General features: G+C 39.7%; 1 protein-coding gene across 2 annotated transcripts in view; it reads right to left on the minus strand.

Annotated features, from left to right (window-relative positions):
• MAPK10 (mitogen-activated protein kinase 10) overlaps positions 1-22,811 on the minus strand; it is a 255,191-nt gene that overhangs the window by 79,508 nt on the left and 152,872 nt on the right. For both annotated transcript variants that reach the window (XM_088445014.1, XM_088445015.1), the window contains exons 5-8: positions 15,271-15,329; positions 14,652-14,790; positions 13,433-13,598; positions 10,414-10,485 (exon numbers count right to left, since the gene is read on the minus strand). In XM_088445014.1, the coding sequence (XP_088301140.1) occupies positions 10,414-10,485; positions 13,433-13,598; positions 14,652-14,790; positions 15,271-15,329 (436 nt within the window). The remainder of the gene's footprint in view (positions 1-10,413; positions 10,486-13,432; positions 13,599-14,651; positions 14,791-15,270; positions 15,330-22,811) is intronic.

Consider the following 22,811-nt stretch of genomic DNA (forward strand, 5'->3'; position numbering starts at 1 on the left):
AATTGAGAGCCATAAAAAAATGGTTTGCCAAGTTTGGTGTTGGAGAATTTGACTGTCGTGCATATATCCCTAACCTTAAGCCTGTGGAACACCTTTGGGAGGAAGTTTGTTTTTCGCCAAGCACAAGCAAGACTTAAGATCAGAGTCCAACCTCACTAATGTTTTTGTGGGTGAATGAATCCCTGGAGGCATGATCCAAAATCTAGTGTAAAACCTTCCAAGAGGAGTGGAGGCTGTTATAGCAGCAAAGGGGAGACAGCGTCGGAATGATATATCATACATACCGTATACATCGTATAGTATGTACCCATCTTAACACTGCAGTGAAGTAACTATTTTACGTCTCATAATAGTGTCCAGTCTAAATAGATCCTGTTGCACTAGTCTCATTTCACCACCCGCTGGCTGACGTTTCAGGACAACTAAGCGCCCTTTTATCAGAAATTGACACCATATCACCTTTCCTTGATAGGTGATCACACTTTTCATTCACCTCTAATTCACACACACTCTACATTTTCTATTTGTACCTACAACATTTTCTGTTGTTTCCTCTTTTTGTTTTTTCATTTTATTCTATGTGGACATTAGGTGAAACTTTCCATGTAATCATCTCTATTGCATATTTATATGTTTTTTGTGTTTCATGCCAATAAAGGCCCTCATTCAGAGCCGTACGCTCTGAGCAGAACCAAAATCTATCAGAGCCAAAATCACTCCCACTGACATCACTAGTGATGTCAGTGGGCCGGCTTTTGACGGGAGGCGTTCCCGTGGGAACGCCCCCGTCAGGGAGGCACGCCCCCGGCACGCCTACCAAAGGGGGCGTGCTGTCAATCAACATTGACAGCACGCCCCCTTTGATCGGACACAACGAGCGAAGGACTTTCCTTCGCTCGTCGCGTCTGGCGCATGCGCACGACGGAGCTCCCTCCGTCGTGCGCATGCTCAGTCCAGAACATCGACCCACTTGCGAGCGGACAGCCGCTCGCGAGTGGGTCTGAATCAGGCCCATAGTGCTTGTTGTTTTTTAATTGTTCCTATTAAAAGTACATTTTTAACCATATTTTGGTAGACATTTTAGGAGTCTGCTCCTATTTCAGAGTATTGCCTCTCCCTTTTATGCTGTCTAAAGGGGGGTATCCACTAGACGATAAACTTGAACGATTGAACGCTAACGATAAAATCGCCCGATAATCGTTCAAACATCGTTTGAAAATTGTTTGAAAATTTGGTCTTTTAGACATCTTTTAGATATCTATCATCGTGCAAACATGCTGGTCAACCTGACGATATCTTCAGGCTCAGCATGTTTCCAGATGATGGATGACCCTGCACTGAACGTCTGCTCGTTCAGTGCAGGCACATCACACGACTGACAAACGACTGCATGATTACAATGTCGTAATCGTGCAGTCGTTTTCAGATCTTGTAGTGGATGCCCCCCATTAGATTCGTATGTGTACAGGACATACTGGTCATCTGTTTAATGAAATGGTGACTATGTTTTTAGACAGATGACTATGAACTGTATCCAAATCCGTCTCCTGGGTTCTAGCAGGCTGTGCAGTCTATGTAACAGCGGAAAGTGCACTGCATGCTGAGCCATCAGACGAGAACCACTGAGGAGCTTTGTGCTGCACCACCACCTCTTTGGGGAGAGACTGAGGGTTTGGGCCTCTTCCAATCTCACATTCCCACCATCCACAGCACTTTCAGATGGCATCTCAGCTTTGAGGTCAACACAACTCCAAAGCAGGCACTCTGCATCTGCAACAACTTGATCTGAGGTATACACACGTAGTTACAGGTGTTATACATATTTCATTCGGGACACTGCTGTATAGCATATTTTCAATTATGGGCACTGATGTGTAGCTTATAAAATGGGGTCACTGTTGTGAGGAATATAGATTTGTGACACTGATACATGGCATATTTTAAATTGAGGGCATTGCTGTATGTCATATTATGATTTCAGAGTATACTACCCTCCCCGCAGCCTAAGCCTAACACTCCCCCTGCAGCCTAAACCTAACCTTCCCCCACGCAGCCTAACCCTGACCCTAGCCCTAGTGTCTAACCTAACTATATCCCTAACCCTCCCCCTAACCCCAATACTTACGTTCGGGATGCTGGAGATCGGGATTCTGACTGGTGTCGGGTTTCCAGCACCAGCATCCCGACAACCAGGATATAAACTACATCCCTACTGCATAATTACATGAAGCAATATGAAATACATTTCCTCTCCCTTGTTTCTACCCTCTCCCCTCACATAAAATGACAACACACCACTGCTCCTTTACCACAATACAATAGACTAGCCTCACACTCAAAGTAATAAAATATATTAACATACTATTGTACCATTTTTGTTCATTTTATGGATATGTTGAAGACTTATTAGCATGTCCAAAAGAAATGCAAAATACTTAAATCTACGGAATATATACGGGAGACCGGCAGTCGGGATGCTGGCGGTCAGAAGACCGACAGCGGCATATCGATGCTCAGAATCCCGACAGGGGCTCGGTAAATATCCAAACCCTCCCCCTTTCACCCACTAACCCTCCCTATCTGCATCCTAACCCTCCCCCCTCACAGCCTAACCCTAATCCTCCCTGTTGGTGCATAAGCCTAACCCTCCCCCTTGGTGTCTAATCATAACCCTCCCCCCTTAGTGCCTAACCCTAACCCCCCCAGTGGTGCCTAAAACTAACCCCCCCTGCCTGCAGCCTAAACCTAACCCGCCCCGCTATACTTACATTCGGGATGCCGGCTGTCGGGATTCCAGCATCAGCATCTCAGTTGATGTCAATCAGGCAGAGGCATAGAAGGGCGACTATGCAGGACACATTCTGCACACTCGCAGAATGGGTCCTGCGCACGCGCAGATTCCTGATAATTGGGAATCTGTGATCAGCAGTGCACTTGTGTGCTCTACTAAATCAGGCCCACAATACGATAGAACAAGTAACTCATCATCTTGTTAATACCATGTTGCACTGCAGGAGAGGAAGACTTAAAATGTGCAGAGAGAACTAGATTTGGGAGGGGTGTGGTTAAAGTGAAATCTAAATTGCAGTGTAAAAATTAAGCTGTCCAGCATTTGTGGGCTACATGCAAAAGCAGCCAGCATTTACCCTACATGCAAAAACAATGTATGTATTTTTGCACTCCTTGCATTGCAACATAGTTTTTCCAGGTACACAGTTACTTGCTATATATTACTCTACTGCCGAGTCTAAATCAGGCCCTAAAGTCCAAAGACATATGTAATTCACAGACATATCAGGGGTACACACCATACTTGTCTACATCCTGGCTGCTTCCTCCGGGAGGGAGCAGCCAGGTCGGCTTAGAAGGGGTTGGGGCCTGTATAGAGGGGCGTGGCCGGGCAAATTTCAAGCCATTCAGAGGTGGGATTGGGGGCAGAGCCATACGATCGCATCATTTAGGCATCGCCCACTACACAATGCAGATATTTCCGGTACTGTGATGCAGGGGGGCGGGGTCATGATGATGCGAATCAGCACAAATCGCGTCATTAGCTCTTCCGCTGCGGGGGTTTGGAGCTACATTGTGGGGGGGACTGGAGTCGTCGGGAGGCCTGCCTACTTTTCTGGGGGGGCGGGAGCAGCTACCAGCCAAATCGGGAGAGTAGGCATGTATGGTACACACCTGCCGATGCACTCGCGATATATCGCCCGTTCGATTGAATACCCGATATATCCCTCAGCGTGTACCCAGCTTTAGAAATTGCTTATTTACATATGTAGCTACATTAGACCATTGATCATGTGTCATGGAGCTCATGTCTAGCTGTAAAATCAGTCAGTTTAACAGTATTCAGAGCTGCCTGACAGAGTATCTTTTACTGAATTGCAAAGTTAAAATGTTACTGTGTTTTCCAAACTCATCTGCGGGTTCAAATAAGTTTGAATGACATCTCCTCTGTTTAAGAAATGTTTATCTAATATGCCCCTTAACCTAACATTTTTCTAATAAAAAATGATGCAGTGGAAGGCGGCAACTAGAATGGTCAGTGCTAATACAGATTTATGTAGACAGATGTAACCCTCTGATATGAATGTATGCTGTGGCGATTGGGGGGTTGTGTATCACATTGTCACAGGTTTCTATTGGGGTTTACATTGGCAAATTATTACTGAGGCTAATGAGTATGTCATACATTGTATTGTTTTTTTCAAATATGGAGTTGGTGTTTATTGTACATTTAGGGCCTGATTCAGACCCACTCGCGAGCGGCTGTCCGCTCGCAAGTGGGTCGATGTTATGCACTGAGCATGCGCACGACGGAGAGAGCTCCGTCGTGCGCATGCGCCAGACGCGACGAGCGAAGGAAAGTCCTTCGCTCGTTGTGTCTGATCAAAGGGGGCGTGCTGTCGATGTTGATTGACAGCACGCCCCCTTTGGTGGGCGTGCCGGGGGCGTGCCTCCCTGACGGGGGCGTTCCCATGGGAACGCCTCCCGTCAGAAGCCGGCCCACTGACATCACTAGTGATGTCAGTGGGAGTTTATCGTCTAGTGGATACCCCCCTTTAGACAGCATAAAAGGGAGAGGCAATACTCTGAAATAGGAGCAGACTCCTAAAATGTCTACCAAAATATGGTTAAAAATGTACTTTTAATAGGAACAATTAAAAAACAACAAGCACTATGGGCCTGATTCAGACCCACTCGCGAGCGGCTGTCCGCTCGCAAGTGGGTCGATGTTCTGGACTGAGCATGCGCACGACGGAGGGAGCTCCGTCGTGCGCATGCGCCAGACGCGACGAGCGAAGGAAAGTCCTTCGCTCTTTGTGTCCGATCAAAGGGGGCGTGCTGTCAATGTTGATTGACAGCACGCCCCCTTTGGTGGGCGTGCCGGGGGCGTGCCTCCCTGACGGGGGCGTTCCCATGGGAACGCCTCCCGTCAGAAGCCGGCCCACTGACATCACTAGTGATGTCAGTGGGAGTGATTTTGGCTCTGATAGAGCCAAAATCACTCCGGAGCTTGCGGTTGAAAACCTCAACCGCAGGCTCCGGCTCGCAATTTCGATGGTCGCGATGGTCTCGACCATCGCGGCCATCACAAAGCACGCTCGTATAGCCTGTGGGTGGTGACCCACAGCTATACGAGCGTCCAGGAGGACGCTCCATGAAAATGGAGCCCGGCCCTCATTCAGAGCGTGCGCTCTGCTCAGAGCGTACGGCTCTGAATGAGGGCCTTAGTTTTCTACATTACGGTAGCAAAAAAATTTAATATTAAAAAATCTAAATTTAATTAGGAGATGCCATTTACAAGTGTTAAGTTCCCTTTTACTTTAATTAAACATAAAAAAATATTATGGTTTTTTTTCAAGTGTAATAAATTGGCTACAGTATTACTACTAGATAGGTAGACCCGCTACTTTGTTAGCAGTAGACCTATTGGGATTGATCTTCTGTGTTGACATTTGTGTAAGAAGTGGATTTTTATTAATTACTATTGGTACCTTTCAGAGTTGCATTTGCAGTATAATTGTTCCATTTACTGAGAACTGCTTAACAAATAAAGTCCTAAAATAGGACTTGTATCTGCAAGAAGAATTAATTGGCCACAGAAGTGAATGAATGCTAAGCACATTACAATTTGGAATCAATATTCAGAATCCATAATTTCCGGCAAGAGGCAGAAATGTGCAGATTTATGCATTTCTCAGCTCAAGTTCTCACACTTGTTATTCATATTGTAAAAGAACATGAACATAAAGTGCAATTAGGTAATATGAAGGCATTGTGGATCATTTCTAGTTTTACATTTGATTACCATATTGCCTTCATCATCCATATACAATGGCTAGCAGCACTTTAGGATGACAATTAAATGTACATCTTTAATCCAGTAATTTGAATATTTAAGATTAATTCTAGTACAAAGCAGAAAAAAAACTTAATCATACCAACATGTCATGAAAACCAATGGGGTTTAGTTTGGTTTAAACAAAATCATCATTCATGGCAAGAAAAGTGTAGATAGGAGGAAGCAACTGATTAAAATGCCAGCGCATTTCTACTGGCTTCCTACAGTGACAGGCAGGTGGTATAAATAAGGAATACTCTAAGCAGTTCTAGTGCCAATATGGAAAGCTAAGAGGTCTCTTTATCAAATAACCACAATAATAAAGATTTTCTATTGCTGCCTAACGCAGTGATAGAAAATCTTCGATCGCCACTACTTACCATTAACACTTTGGCTGGACAGCGGCAGGATGCTCAGTTCCCCAGAGTGTCTGCCCAGCAGTGGTAAACCTGGACTTACCATTTTGCCAGGCCTCAGTGCCGGCAAATTAGCATGCTTACCCGACTTCACGGGTCCTGAATGCACCATAGGCTGGAAGCCTGGACTTGGGCTCTCAGTGCACATTTCAACAAAATGTAAAAATAAAAACAGAGCTCTGTGTAATTACTTTCCAAAAAAATGCTTCAAATAAAGAATACTTTCTACTGCCGGACCCAGCTGTTGGCATCCTGAGAATATTGTGTAATGCCCTCTTCTATCTAGGTCTGGTTGAATCAGTCTCCAGTGGATGTGATTACATCAGTGGTTGGAGCTGTACTAGCAGGGGCATTACAGGATCATTTATAATAATCAGTCACTGATTAGTAGAAACAGCTGAGGCAGTGAAGACCATGCTGGTAAAATGGTTGTACTGTTTGCTCACGTGCAGTGCTCCAAGGAGAGCAGGGGTGGTTAATGCAGCCTCCCCCAGCTCAGCAAAGCATCTTGTTATTTTATCTTCTACATTACTTTGAGGACTCTGAGCATCAAACATTGTATCCTCCTTTAAGTGAACAGATGATGCTGTGGGAAAATGAAGCTTAATGCGGCCATAACAGTTTTCCCTTCATTTTACTATTAATCCACTGACTTAGTATGACAATAATAGGATCCCTATGCTAAAAGCAACATGATACTTCTGTGTTAGGACAGGTTGTATCAGTTTAGTTATTTATTATTCATTTTGCAATGAGTGGCTGGTTGAATTATTTGGAAAAAAACATCCCCTTTATTAAAGGGTTTAAATGCAGTAAGCAGTGACAACAGTAGGTAACCAATGGCAGGGCCGCAACTAGGGGGGGGCTGGAGGTGCACGTGCACCGGGTGAGCCGCTGTACCTGGTGCCAGTGACCTCCAGCCCGGCGCTGCAGAGAGGCTCCAAGCCGGACGTCCGCTGGTAATATTTATTACCAGCGGGTGCCCGGCTCCTTCTCTGCAGCGACGCGGTGTAGCCGGAGCCGGAGGCTGGAGTTCTCTCCCGAACTCCAGCTTCCGGCTCTCCCCACGGGCACTATGGGGGAGACGTCATGACATCTCCCCCATAGTTCCAAGGAGCAGCCGGCGGACCGGACGCGACGCTGGATGCAGGAGCGGGGTTCAAGGTAAGTATTTTTTTTTTAATAAGCTGCACTACAGGGGCATTATTATGGGGGCAGGGGCATTACCACAGGGGCATTACTATGGGGGCATAGGCAATAAGGGGCATTAATAATGGGGCATGAGCACTACAGGGGCATTACTATTGGGGCATGGGCACTACAGGGGCATTACCACAGGGGCATTACTGTGGGGGCATGAGCACTACAGGGGCATTACTGTAAGGGCACTACAGGGATATTACTATGGGGGCATGGGCAATACAGGGGCATTACTATGAGAGCATGGGCACTACAGGGGCATTACTATGAAAGCATGGGCACTACAGGGGCATTAATATGGGAGCATGGGCACTACAGGGGCATTACTGTATGGTGGGCACTACAGGGGCATTACTACATTACTATGGGGGTATTAACATATGGGCATTACTATGGGGGCATTACAATATGGGCACTACTGCAGGGGGAATTACATGGGGGGCGCCAAATTACTGTCTTGCCCCTGGTGACAAAAATCCTAGTTTCGGCCCTGCCAATGGCATGGCTGTTTGGAACCCACCCCATGTCCTGGAATCTCTGTGAACCCTGCTATTTCTATGGCCTTAAACTGCTAGATGAAAAGGACATGTACAATGTGCAGTTTGCAGGAGCTGTTCCCAAACACTATTCACCCTGTTAGTACCAGCACAACCGCATAATAAAACACTTGTGTACCTATCTCTAAATATATCCCTTACATTTAATAGCCAAGCAAAAAATGTGCAGAAGCATGTCTTAATGATGGTGACATGATAGCATTAGAAGGAATACAAGATGAGAGAAACGGTCATACAATTTCACAGAGTGGAAATCAGAAATAAATGGAACACATAAGTAAGCATCGATGCGATTACCAAGAGGTAGCATCTGTGCAGGCCTGATGTCTTCATTTACTGCATTCCTGGAATGTAATGGGAACTTGCAAAGCATAAAATGACAAATAAATAATACAATATGCAACACCCCAAAAATAAAATAAGCAGTAGTCTAGCATAAAGATTTAATGGGTATGGTTACATTATCTGTTATGCTGTAATTGGTGATTCATGGTTTTCTGTCCTCTAATTAATTGTCTGCCTTGACTTATACATACCTTCCAACCTAGCGCTCTTTGATTGTGACTATTACAGGAAAACTAATGAAGCTAGAAGACTGTAGAATGATTGATATTCTGAGAGTGAACAGGAAAAACAGGGGTAACACTTTCTGCGACCTGCTGAAGAAGAAAATGTTAGAGAGTAATACTGTTCATCTGAGAACACTCAATAAACCAGGACCAGTAAATATGAAATACTTCAGCCATAATGCTGTCTAGCTGCAAAGTGTTTCAGAAAGCTCTCCAAATATATCTTGCTGCTATCTGTGAGTCCCATGGCTATATCTTTTGGGACAAGGTAACTATAAAGCAACAAGCAGCATGATGATGTAGTCTGGCCAATTGTAGTGAGGGTCAAGTTACAGTGAGTAACCTTATCAGTTGTTATATCAAGGTGACTTTAGAAAAACTATTATCCAAGCCAAATTGCAGTACAGGATCAATAGTAGTATCTTAGCTATTGCACAAGGGCATGCACAATCACTTGTGTTACATCTCTGACATCCATCAATCCCTTTTCCTGTCCATGCACATGTACTACTGAAGGCATTAGGTGAATGATGTAGAGTTAATGAAAAGTGAGATATATGAATATAAGTATTTTTAATCTTGCTAAGCACAATAGTAGCTGTCCAACTAATGAGGCCTATATATATATATATATATATATATATATATATATATATATATATATATATATATAAAATAAATATATATTTTTTTTTTACTTATTTATTTAGTTATGTATGTATTTAAATAATCAGGATTATTTGTGCCAGCCCGGGTGGAAGGCAGAATAAAATTGCAATAATAACATAAGTAAGGCCTCATGGGTTAGACAGCTCTGTATTAAGCCACTACAACATATAAAATATTACAAACCAATAATGGAAAAGTAGGATATTAATTTACAATGATATTCCCCTGTGATTGATGATTACAAATAAGTTTTGGTCATAAAATTTATATCACCTGTGATTTCATAAAACGAGCAGAATGCTGTCTGCGTACCAGTTATCTTAACAACAAGTGTTGCAGGGCTGCGAGTTAGATACCGTTATAGATTTTTGTGTCAGAAATGCTACTTTATAACAGAATTTCATTACAAAGTGCATTGTGGAGTAAATATGATTGCACAATCCATCCGACTAGCAGCAAAAGCAAATCTGTCACAAAGTGTCAGGATTAGAAATCTACAATAGGTACAATGGTTAAACTTTACATTTTAAATGTAGTATGTACAAAGAGAGAATAAACTAATAACTAAATGGACTCATACGATTTTAACTCCCTCTTGCTTGCAGCTTATATTAGCCTTCTGATTGTAGTTAGGTCTAGTGCCAGCTTCATTGTATTGTAGTATATCTTATATTTGGTGCCAGTTCTCTGCTCCTCTCATGCCCCTGAGCTTTGCAGTAAACAAATGTTTGAGACATTTGTGCAATGTGAGAATTGTTTGTAGAGTATAATCTGTGAGCTGACATACTGAAAACTACAAGACAAATTTACAAAAATAAGCATGATGGCAAAAGCTATAAATAAATATATGATATAATATATTGATATAGCACATACTACTGTTTATTCTATGTGGGTTGAATATAAATAAGTCTCGCACTTATTATTTTCTTTGCACACAACCAATGCAAATTACTTATATCATTTTAAGTAGATGTACTATACTCATGTTGATCTGTACCATAAATCCTGAGTTTCATCATGAAAATAATAATGAGAAGAGTTAGTGCACAGCAACAAATAATATGGTGGTTAATAATCAGACATATAAGCTTTGTAAGTTGGAAGGTATGTTCCCATGAATAAACTGAAGCTCCGGAATGGTACAAGGATACAGTCCCTTCCTGGAAAGAGGATCTTGTGGCGGACCATTTCTCCCATAATGCATCCCACAGACCAAATATCCACTAGAAGTGCAGAAACAAGGCCATTAAGATGTGGAAAGAGGAAAAGGCAAAGTTAGCCAGGTATGTCAATTTGTAAAGCATGGATGAAAAAGAGCATAACTCCTTTTATCCCCACCCCCACAAATTAATACAAAAGAAGCAACATATCTGGGAACCATTGTGAAAAGTGACGCTCTACTAAAAGTGTTGGAAGCCATAGCAGCCTGTCAGGATGTGTTTTAATGTTCTAGAAATTACTATAAAAATCAGTTAGGCTGGGTACACAACGTACAGTATAGTGTGTATGCCCGGTCCATCGTTCCCAGGCCGTCATTCATTGAATTGTCCTATTGGATGTGCTTCAATGAACATTGCGGTGTAGTTAAGCTGGGTACACACTTTATGGTGGTGCGGCATGCTGCATATGACTACATTGCATCATTCATTGAGTCGACCCATTGGGCGCGCTGCACATCCAATAGGACGATTTAATGAATGACGGATGAGGACCACGGAAGGGGAGTACACACTATGAGATGTGTACGATATATCATTCTGATATGCATCAGGACGATATATCAGACAATATATATAATATGTTGTGGCCCTAGCTTTACTTGCACCATGTAACAATACACTGTGCCATTGTACAGCAGATCTTGCAGTGTGTACGGCAGTGCGCGATGTATCATTGCATTGCTCGCCGCATCGCTAGGTCGCACCTACTAAAGTTGTGTACCCAGCTTTAGAACGTGATTGGTTGCTATGATTTCCATTGGTTGGAACGTGATTGGTTGCTATGATTTGCATTGGTTGGAACTTGATTGGTTGCTATGATTTCCATTGGTTGGAATGTGATCGGTTGCTATGGATTTTTTTACTTAAATTAAGAAGGCAAATGAAGGCAGAAAAATAGCGGCTTAAACATAAGTATTATTGCTAACAAAGTGTACCCATTTTAGCAAACAGGTGAGTACCTTGCAATTGTACAGGTGGGGATAAGGTGAGACAAGAAAGAATGAAAATGCTGAAGATGACAGTGAAAAAATAAAGCAATAAGCTATTGTAAAATGATGGATGTGAAAAGACTGCAATAAGGACATGCCATTCTCTGAATTCATTTATAACTGATGCTATTAGAATTAAAAAAAACTTAAGAGCGGTACGAGGGGAAGATCAGAGCAGCTTTGTTTAAATTACTTTTTCATCTAATATCTGACTACTGTGCTCAAGATATTAATGACATGAAAGTAAAAAAAAGATACAAAAGAAATCTACAAGGACACACAAATTATAGTAAATAAAACAAAAAAATTCTTATGAATGTGTAAAAACAAAATAAATTGAGGATGTGTCAATGGTTATTGAAATAATTATATACCTAATTGTAGTTTGCTGCACTATAAAGGGCCAATGCAGACTAATGTCATTATGGACCTGGTTTAGAGTTGGACATGAGTACGTTTGCATCACATAAAAAAATCAACTTGTGTAAATTGTGTTGCACAGCACAACAAGCACACACACTGTGGCTCATATTCTGAGACCAGCATATCTTATACTTGGGCCCATTTCTACTTGGATGTGCATGTCATAGTGCACGTTCAGTACAGTAAGGGTGCGGAAGCACAGGTCAGCCATGCTCCCTACAGATGCTTCCAGATGCTGCTTTTAGGAGGTACGTCTTTCCTTGTCCCATAATCCGGGAACAAGTGTCCAAATTCATGATAATGATGACCACACTTTTGTCCATATCTATATGCTATAATTAAAGCTGCTCGACTCTAAAGCTATGTGCAACTCAATATCCATCTGAAGAAATTTAAGTGTACAGATGTATCTTTGCATGTATGCAAAAGTCGCAATGTTCTGTTTAACTCTAAATAAGGTCCTATTTATTTATACAGGTTTTACATTAATCTATAATGTAATTTATCAAATGAAAGAGGTACATGAATTACAGTATGTATGGCAGCAGCTGGCAATATGACAATGAGAAACAAGATGGCATACAAATTGTGTTATTTCTCAGTTAATTATATATATTCTGCATATTACAATCACGTAACCCCAACCTGTGACACAGTTTCTTAAAACTCATTAAAACTGCTGTTTAGAAGATATAGCAGGGTTTAGGAATGGAACTAGAAGGAGAATTGAGTGCTTTTTTTCTCCTTCATTTCATATGTTTTAATTGATGTTATATATTATTTATAATATAAAAAACATAGCTAGAGCACAGCTGTGGTGAGCAGATTGACATCTGATTAATTTATTGCCCTAACTTTTCAAACATTTCAATACACATATCTTATATTACCACATATGGTAAGGCAGGAATGGGATTGAAATGCCAATGGCTACATCCCGGTAACACCATATAGAGGGTATCTGTTTTCAGACAATTATAATACTAACATATGTGTTCTTACAAGGGGTTGTCTGTTTTAAAGTAGTTAACCTGGCAGTTCCCCCTTTGTAGAACTGTATTTTATATTTCATACTAAAGATAAGGGCTCTCTCTTTGTACTGTAAACCAAATTGTACATTATATCAAGTGTGGCATGTAATGCAATTAACACAATTAATTGCCACTTAAGTGGTATGTAGGGGCATTTCAAAGACTGAGAACTGTAGTTTTCTCAACCACTAAAATAATTATAGAGCATTGCTGATCTCTATCAATATACAATATACTGCTAGTGATAATCCCATACATGTACAATATGTTTTGCCCTTACATCATGATCATTGATTTATTTTGATACATCCCTTCCTGACACCTGAATGTGTTAAAGTTACTCTATTCCTGAAGATTATTTCTTATAGGAGCTCAGTGCCCACAATTTCTCAGACTACACTACAGCTTGCCAATTTAATGTTTTGAATATAATTATTTTCTTTTAAGGACTTAAATTTCCTACATTCCCTTAATTTACCAAGAGACTGTGTCTAGGGCACAGCCTACCATTTTCCTTGTATCCCATTCCAAGAATGACTTCTGGTGCTCTGTAATAACGTGTTACTACATATGGTGTCATCATGAAGCTAGTGCCAGCAGTCCTTGCCAATCCAAAGTCAAGAATCTTCAAGGTGCAGTCAGATTTCACAACAATATTACTTGGTTTTAAATCCTGCATTGGAAATGGGAATGTGTTAGTAAAAATTGCATGAAGCATGCCACCTACTGTACATATTCCATATTATTCATACTAATTGTATTCTGACATTACCCACATAGCACTCTCAAGAGATATAATTCTGCAAATATCTCAAAATACTCCTCATGTCACCACTATGCTCTACACAATTTCTTAGGTATACATTCATGAGTTCAGATCTTTAAAATACACCTTATGTATTAAACCTTGACCTTTTCAGTCACTCAGGCCTATGAAGCAATCACAGACTCTATATATACGTGAAACTCATCCATGCAAGAATCCATTAGTCACACAAAATACTGCCATGTGAAAGTTTGCACATTTTACCATTCCTGCTTGTATGTCCCAATAATCAAGTTTTTACAGCAATTACAACTTATTTTGCTTACAGCAGCCTTGCATGTGAAAGAAAGCTTACATTGTTTCATGACAGTATCATTTAGCATGATTTCTTTCACAAAGGCCCTTTTTATAAGTGTACCTATCACAAAGGATTACTTCCAATTTCCATATATATAAAGCTTGGTACTATAATTACTATGAATATATGTTGTGTTATGTTGCCTTCCCCTTTCATATCACTTGCATTCCAATTGTCAAAGTGATCTAAAGCTGGGTACAAACTAGACGATGTGTACCCAGAGTGATATCGTGACCGGTGGGACCCAGCGGGGGTGCCGGCAAGTGCATACACACTTGCCAATGCCAGAAGTGACGGCAGGGGCCATGCTGCATTCGGACCTGTATGCGGAAGCGTGCATCGTCAGCTACACAGCGGGTACACGCTGGACGATGTGCCTGTCTAGCGTGTACCCAGCTTAACAGTATGCAAGGAGGGTGCAAAAACCCATTAGTCATATAAAAAATTCAAGACTTTATACAACTTCATCATCATCATCATTATTATTATTACTATTAATCCCACTTGTTTTCAAACCATGCCATAAACCTGTAACTGTAAATTATACATGGTGTAGAAGGCAAAATGAGAAATCGTCAACTCCATAAAATAATATTACTAACCCTGTGTATGATTCCAGCTGAATGAAGATGTTTAATTCCACATAGCATTTGGTACAGAAGGTAAGACATTCGCTCATGATCCAGTTCCATCTGAATCACCTGGCACAAGTTGGCATCCATTAATTCCATTACTAGATAACTAGAAAAATCAAAATTGTTTTAATGAAACAGTTCCTGAAAATGTCATTTTGAATATTTTATTAACATGGCATTATAACAGTAATTATTTCTCATATATATCACAATGAAAATAATTCTTAGTGTGATAGCACTCTAGCAGGTGTTACCAATTACTAGACAACACAAGATGAATTCAATGCGGAGAGATTAATGCTACAATTTAAAATAGATCTAATTAGCAAGATACCTCCAAATATTTACAAATACAAAAACTATATGATGTGTGACCCAGTGACGGTGGAAGCAATATTTAAGAATGCTGTAGTCTGGGTGAATATTGCCTAATTAAAATGATTTTTGACGTCCTTTGTCCTCATGTTTTAAACTTCCTACAAGGACAGCAGCATCCTGCAATCAATACGGTGTTGATTTTATCTAATAAATGAAGGCACTTTCTCCGCCTCTGAAGATTAAGTTAATTTAATCAGGCATTACTTACACATCTTGGAACTCCTCAAGAGACTTCTGTGGTGTAAAGACATTTAATAAACTGATAATCTAAAAAAGAAAAGGAAAGAAAGACAGGCATATGATAAGAAGGAAGATGCAATTATATTTTAATTTACAAAATCATTATGCAAATTAAAGTTTGATAACAACCTGCTACAGTCAACTGAAAATGAAGGCACTGGAGACAGGATAAACATAAGCCTTAATTTATTACTTATACTGCAGTTCATTGGAACACATATAATGTATAGGCATTGATGGGGTTTTTGTAGATTTAATTTGAAAGTCTAGATTGTGCAATTTGTTTTATAGATGTTGAGTTTTCCCTTATTTGCTAATGAAATGTCTTGCTAACATTGGAGTTAGTCTGCACTCTGCAAGTTATACAACAAAAGAATATGTGGGATTGGTTGTTACAGTTTAATTTAAAATGTCCTCCTTAATGCAATAACATTAGTAAAAGACCTTCCTGTCTGCCTTACTGGAACTGTATTATTTTTAGTAGCAAAACAGCACAAATGAGTTTGGGCTTATGTTAAGGTTCTAACAAAAAATTATGATTTACAAAAATAATTTAGGATCAAAGGCTGATAGAGCTACTTTTCTGAACTAGGAGATCCCTCTGTACTTACAGTATATACTCAATCATCTTCTAGGCTGAAATAAAGAATTCTTTAGAGTCTCCTATTCTGACGCATTTACTGGGAAGTATAACAGTGGTCCTCTACGTCTACATTGATGAATATACTCAATTCACTGAAGCAGCACTAAATAAAATCACTCTTATGGAAAGTTGTACACAACACACTCAATATATTTACTGTCGCTGTTGAATAATCCCAAGTGTTAGAATTGTTTTGTGAAAAAAATATACTCTGAAACCTTAGACTATATGACATGCTGGTCTTTGTTGTCTTACAGGAGCCATCATGCCCAAGCAGTCAATGGCTCTTGGGGCTACAATAGTACTCCATCTATTTTACTTACAAGAGGTGCCAGGAAGGTGCCAATGCTATTGGCCATGGGGCTAATTTGCCCTAGCGGAGCCTAGATGTTTTTTGGGGGGCCTGACTTTCCTAGGGACTACTGCCCTGTGCTGACCGAGATGGAACTGGAGTCACAGTATGACTGGAAAACTCCAAGTATAGAGTGACATATCTTGGTGTTGGTAGTGGCTTTTGCAGATAGGTTTTCTCCCTGCTTGAGCTGTAGCCAGGTTAGGCTATAGCATGTTACTTATTATAGTGGGGCCATACTGGTATTTATTTATTTTATATATTTGTTCTTTTGCTTTAAAATAAAGATACGTGGTGATGCTATATTTCCAGGGCTTAAATGGGCATACCTTCACTGTACTAAACATGTACTTGCCTGCCCCCAATCCACCACTACAGGTGCTGCATTATTCAAAACTTAAAGTAAGTTGACCTACATCCACAGTGCAGCAAATCGTATTTTTCCAGCCTACAGTTGGTCAACAGCACATTCAACTCTAAACCAAGCCCACAGTGTGCAAATGACTCAAACCAATACAATGCACATCATTTATCTGAAACTTTACATTACTACTTAATACAGCATTTGGAGAATTACAGTAAATAATTAGTAAACTCTAAAAATGTGTCTATAAATTCATATATCCCAATCAAGAGTGATTGTACCATTACTGAAACAACTAAAACGTTAAAATTCTGCAGCTTCAAGAATAAAGCCGGGTACACACCTATACAAATGTCAGGCCGTTCTTTTGATTTCCGACCCGTTCCTGTGAGAGTGTGAACACACCCTTGCTCATGTTTTCTCTGAAGAAAACTGGACGCATTGAGAGATCAGATTTTATGTGCAGTTTAATTTTCATCAGGTTCCATGGTATAATATTGGACAAACGTAGGTAAGTGGAATCGAAAGTAAACTTGCATTGAAAGTATGATTGTACAAGTGTGCACCCAGCTTAATGCCCTTGGTTGCAATAGAGTTCAATGGGTGTTGAGATATCATAGTGGCCATGATTGTCCATGAACGTGGCCTGCAACTTCTCAGAAGAGGGAATAACACCACATATCTATACCATGATATGTAGAAAGTACTTACTCAACTCATGGCTGCTAAATTATAAATATACAGGGGCTAACTCCAACTTCTATTTAGTGACAGAATTGTAACAATATAGGGACAGCTCCCCTTTAATTTCAGGGTCATTTCAGAGTTGCAAGTTGTCCGCTTTCTTACAATGTGGCTTAATGAATTGGTAAAAATCATGCAATGTTATTCAGTAACACAGCCACTCCACACTCTGTTTTTCAATTACATAGACAAGGACAGATATACTTGCTCAATAACTCCTTTTATTCACTGTGCAATACAAAAAAACCTATGTGTGTGTTTGTCTCTCTATGGTTATTCTGGCAGTCTAATCTGATATGCCTTTAGCATTGCAATGATCAATTGTTTCTTGGCTGGATTCCTTACAGCCTGACTTACCCTAACAATTAAATAAATCCATATCAACACTGCACAAGCACAAAACGTGTCCTGTGTTTCAATGTAGACCTTTAACAAGAGTTCATACAGGGAGGACATAAAGCAATACAAAGAACAGGTTCTTGGAAGCTTAGTACTGATAAAAATGTGGAAGAAGTCACCATACTTTCAGTTGCTATCCATATAAAACTATACAATGCAATTAATAAACTATATATGAATTAATAGCATTTATCAGCATTTTAGCTACAGTATTTGAAAGTAACAGTACAGAATGTTCTAAATTAATTAATTTGACCTATAGTAGGAGGGATTCCAAATAAGTGTTGTTATATGGAAATGCAAACAATAGTAATTGTAAACACATAGGGGCTAAAGTAGAATTACTGTAGTTGCTGATATTTCGGCAAAAAAGGCGCTTTGGGCCTGATTCACTACGGATCACTATTGCGATCGCAGCTGCAATTATGAACGCAGACCCGCTGCGAAAATATGCTAATGTCTGCAATCGCAAAGCCAGCATAGAGACGTTCACTACAACTTTCGCAAATCGGTAATACCTTGCAGTCCTGCGTATACATCGGAAACATCTAGTAACATCAACCCCACATGCACAATTACAGCAGGTCTGACCTTACACAGAAATTGCAATCCTCATTGCACGCAGTGAGTACACAAGCTACGTATGCCATCGCAGTGGCTAATTTATGCACGCCCATGCAACAGCGTTCAGACAGGCATGGCTGCGTTTCTTCTACCACTCCCAAACGCTGATGTCCTGTCCCTTGATCTGCGATGGCCTTGTATCTGCATAGGTGATCGCAGTGAGATCGCAATGCCATCTTACGCACGCGCACTGCGGTGTATATGCATTCGCAGTACGCACCATTGTTTGAGACTTGCTTGCATTTACATTTTCCTGTAGTTAGAGATCAGTATGATAAATAAGTATACACTTTGCCATTCATGGTTGTTGTGCAGACATACTAACCCCCAAAAAATCCAAAGGGGAGAAGTAATTCCTTTATGGGGCACTCATAGGACTTATTACTGAACACATTTTTTAACCATTATATCGACTGTTGTAGAAAAATTATTGTCTTTTAAAATTTTACCTTTATTGGTATTATACTTAAAACCTCCGCGAAATATTGAAACTAATAAGTGTGTCACAAAAATTAAACCATGTGAAATTAAAATTCAATTAAACAATTAAACCACTATCTGTCTCCTATGTTTGATATTCCTTATTACATTGTATGTTATTTAAAGGTTATTCGGGTGTCTGTAGATCTGAGGACATATCGATTATCATATGTATAAACCAATAATAATATTTTCATATATCACTAATATTTATTCAGAATTTCCGTATCAATTAGTATCATTAAGTATGAAGGTATGTATTATACATATATCGGGTATAGGTATTAAGGTCTTACAGGCAGTAATTCAATAATTAAGTATTTATGCCTTTTCCCCTTTGCAATATATCATATAGAGAAAAAGAATTTCATAAGAGTTAATGTATATCTGTGTAATTACTCTCCAATAAAGCTAGTATTGTATCACACAATCTCTGTGTTTTGGTGTCTCTTGAAAAATACTCCGCTGATATTGTATCTAATAATAACTATTATTTACAAACCTTATCATACAATATGTACTGAGGGATTATTGTATATCCAAAAAAACAGTGTTCAGATAACACTGTCCCTTTATTTCATAAGATGTTGAATTACACCATATTAATACTCATAAGTACAAAACCAGGAGAGAGATTAAATATTGAATCACACAGTTACTGTACTGAACTATATCCACTTGGCAACAATATGTCCATGTCTCTCCTGGTTTTGTACTTATGAGGGGAGGTTAGGTTCAGTTCAGGCAGGAAAGGTTAGGGTAGGGAGAGGGGGAAAGTTAGAATACCTACCGACACGTGTCAGTATTCTAACACTGCCGGAATGCCAGCATTGGGATTCTGAACACCGGAATCCCTTACGTATTCCGTCAAGTCCATCATGATGAATTGGAAAGAATATGGCACAATAGAATTTAATAACAGGAGCATTTCTAAAACAGAGTGTGTGAGATGGGCACTTGTGAGGAAGGCCTCTTTAACATGGAAAGACTCACAGTCTTCTATATTAGAGATGGATTAAACTGACGATGTGTCAAAAAGAAAACCATATTTGAAACAAATTGAATACAATGTTAAAGAGAGTTTGTCAGAAAGCCTGTGGTATAAACATACAAAGTGGACTATTATGGCTGCAATGTTAGACATTATTTTGGGGGTAAGCCAACCACTTTACATGAAGAATTCCCACTGTGAAGCATTGTGGTGGGAGCATAACGTTATGGGGGATTCCTTTATGCACCAGAGATTGGAAAACATGTATGAAAAAATAGATGGCAAAACAAATGTAGCAAGACCTAGACAAGTTTTGCTGGAAAATAAACTACAGTTAACAAGAAACCTGAAACATGTGAGGAGATTTAATTACTATCAGAGCAATAGCTGGAAGAATACAGCAAAACACATACTGGGATAGCTTAAGTACAAAAAAATCAATGCCCTGAAGTAGCTAGTAAAAATCCAGACCATAGTCCTTCCGAGAATACGTGCATTGATTTGAAAATTGTTGTTCAGCAACGGTCACAAGTAAACCTAATGGAGCTTATACAATGTTGCAGAGAAGAATGTGTAACATTTACAGTATCCAGTTGTGCAAAACCGTTAGAGACTTACTTTTAACTACAGCTAAAGGTGTACAACCACCAAGTATTAAACAAGAGGATGAATAATTATGTAGTCAATTTCTGTATGTTTTCTATTTCAAGTTAAGGTTAATTTTTTTTAAAAATCAGCTTTAACTTAACATTACAGAGTATGAAATACTTAGTATCAACGTTAGCCAAGGCATTAAAATACTTACGTTAATTAGAATTTGATTCCTCTTTTTTTATTTGCAATTAACTAAGGAATAGCTTTGATGTTAATCTTATTTTTGGCATTAAAGAGTATTTTATATTTATCAGTAGTAAGAATTCCTGAATAAATCAATTTTCATTCCATGATACAAGAAAATAAAATGTGCAAATGGCAAAGGGGATGGATGCTGTTATTATCACCCATCCTCTCTCCTAAAGATCCTCTATAAAAGTCATAAAAAAGACAGAACTAGATGTAGTCATTGAAGTTATTGATTGCCTCTTCTAGTCACACTCTGGGTAATGTGGGCAAAGCAGCTTGCGTCACACGTGTACCACCTGCAGCAGATGAAACCAGGAAGGAAAAATGACCACGCCACTTCCTATAGACACAAGTGGGGTTCTCAGGAAAAGTTTTGATTCACAGTTTAAATGGGTAATCATTAGAGCGGATCATATAGAGCTTGTTTCAGATCAGACTACAGAAACCTTTATTCACCAATGTCCAGATTTATAAATTAATAGATTATATATATATCGATGTGACATAAAAACATCAAAGAAAAACTATAGTGACATTTTTGTATAATTTACATTAAAACAATTTTCCTCAACCACTCAAATTGTTTTATAAATGAAAAAAAAAAACAATATTCTTCCTCTTCTTTGTTATAACTCCCCCAAGATGAAGTGACTAATCTGTGACCGAATCCACACGCTAAAGAAAGGGCGCCACCGTGCAAGCGCTAATTTTAGGACAGTATGGAGTTGTGGCTTACATATCATATCAAGATGTGCTTGTCCAGGCAGTAACAAATATCTAAATTGAATCCATATTTTAACGTTCCACTAGTGTTAGGATTATAAGCAATACCAATATATTGAAAAGTAACATTTTTCAAATACATAAATCAAGATAGCCAACATGTAATTGGGCACTCCCTAGGTACAGGTACAAAGGAGGCCTTATGGCCCGATTCTCAGTCACATGCAAAAGCGCACGCTCAGCAGCGTCTATAGGTGGTCGCCCATATCCCGAGTTTACACAAATGCCGCTACAATCTCCTTTCCTGGTGTACATTAGTTTGGCTGAATGACCTAGGTCTGAGTCGCCCACTTTTAGCCCCAGTACATACTGTAATGTTGATTGGTGTCTCCTCATACAGTACGCCACCATCAGTTGCACCAGCCCTATGGCAGGTGCAGTTTCTTCATCTGACCATAGCTTCCTATGCCTGTGCTGTGCTGTATCCGGTCAGAATGTCGACAGTCAGAATTTCAACATGGACATAAGGTCGACAAGAAAAATGGCAACATTCAAATGCTGACATGATGGAAATGTCGACATTTAACATGTCGACATTACTATTTTGTGCTGTTTTTAGGGTAAGGATTAGGTTTAGGGTTAGGTTTAGGCTTGGAAAGCAGTTGCTTGCATTGACACACCCATAATACAACCACTGAATGAATCATTTTTGTGTGCACTACTAGCCACCTCCCAGTCGCTGCCCATGCAGTGTGCGGTATCCTGTCAGAATGTTGACAGTCAGAATGTTGACATGGACATAAGGTTGACAAAAAATACAGATATTCATAAATGCTGACATGGTTAAAATGTCCACATTTATTTAACATGTCGACAGTAGATTGTTCAGTTACACTCTGTATAACGAATGTGCCATAGAGATTTTCAGGTATTTTCGTGCAGTTGCAAAACAAATTGCTCATCTACGTGAACATTGGCATTCCGTGCAGACTGCATGCTACTCACAATCAGGCCCTTAACCCAATATTTTGATCTGCACAGGAAATACTTTCACATTTACCTTTATAGTGCATATATTGGTGTTCAATAAATTTGCTTTGCATTGTATATATATATATACAGTCAGGTCCATATATATTGGGACATTGACAGAATTTTCAGATTTTGGCCTCTATTCACCACCACAATGGTTTTGAAATGAAACAAACAAGATGTGATTTAACTGCAGACTTTCAGATTTAATTTGAGGGTAAATACATCCAAAACAGTTTCAATATGTGCCTCCCACTTTTTAAGGGGCCAAAAGTAATGGGACTATCAACTCAAAAGCTATTTCATGGACAGGT

Source organism: Taudactylus pleione, unplaced genomic scaffold (assembly GCF_031769625.1).
Source record: "Taudactylus pleione unplaced genomic scaffold, aTauple2 ptg000376l, whole genome shotgun sequence".
NCBI classification, from domain to species: Eukaryota; Metazoa; Chordata; class Amphibia; order Anura; family Myobatrachidae; genus Taudactylus; species Taudactylus pleione.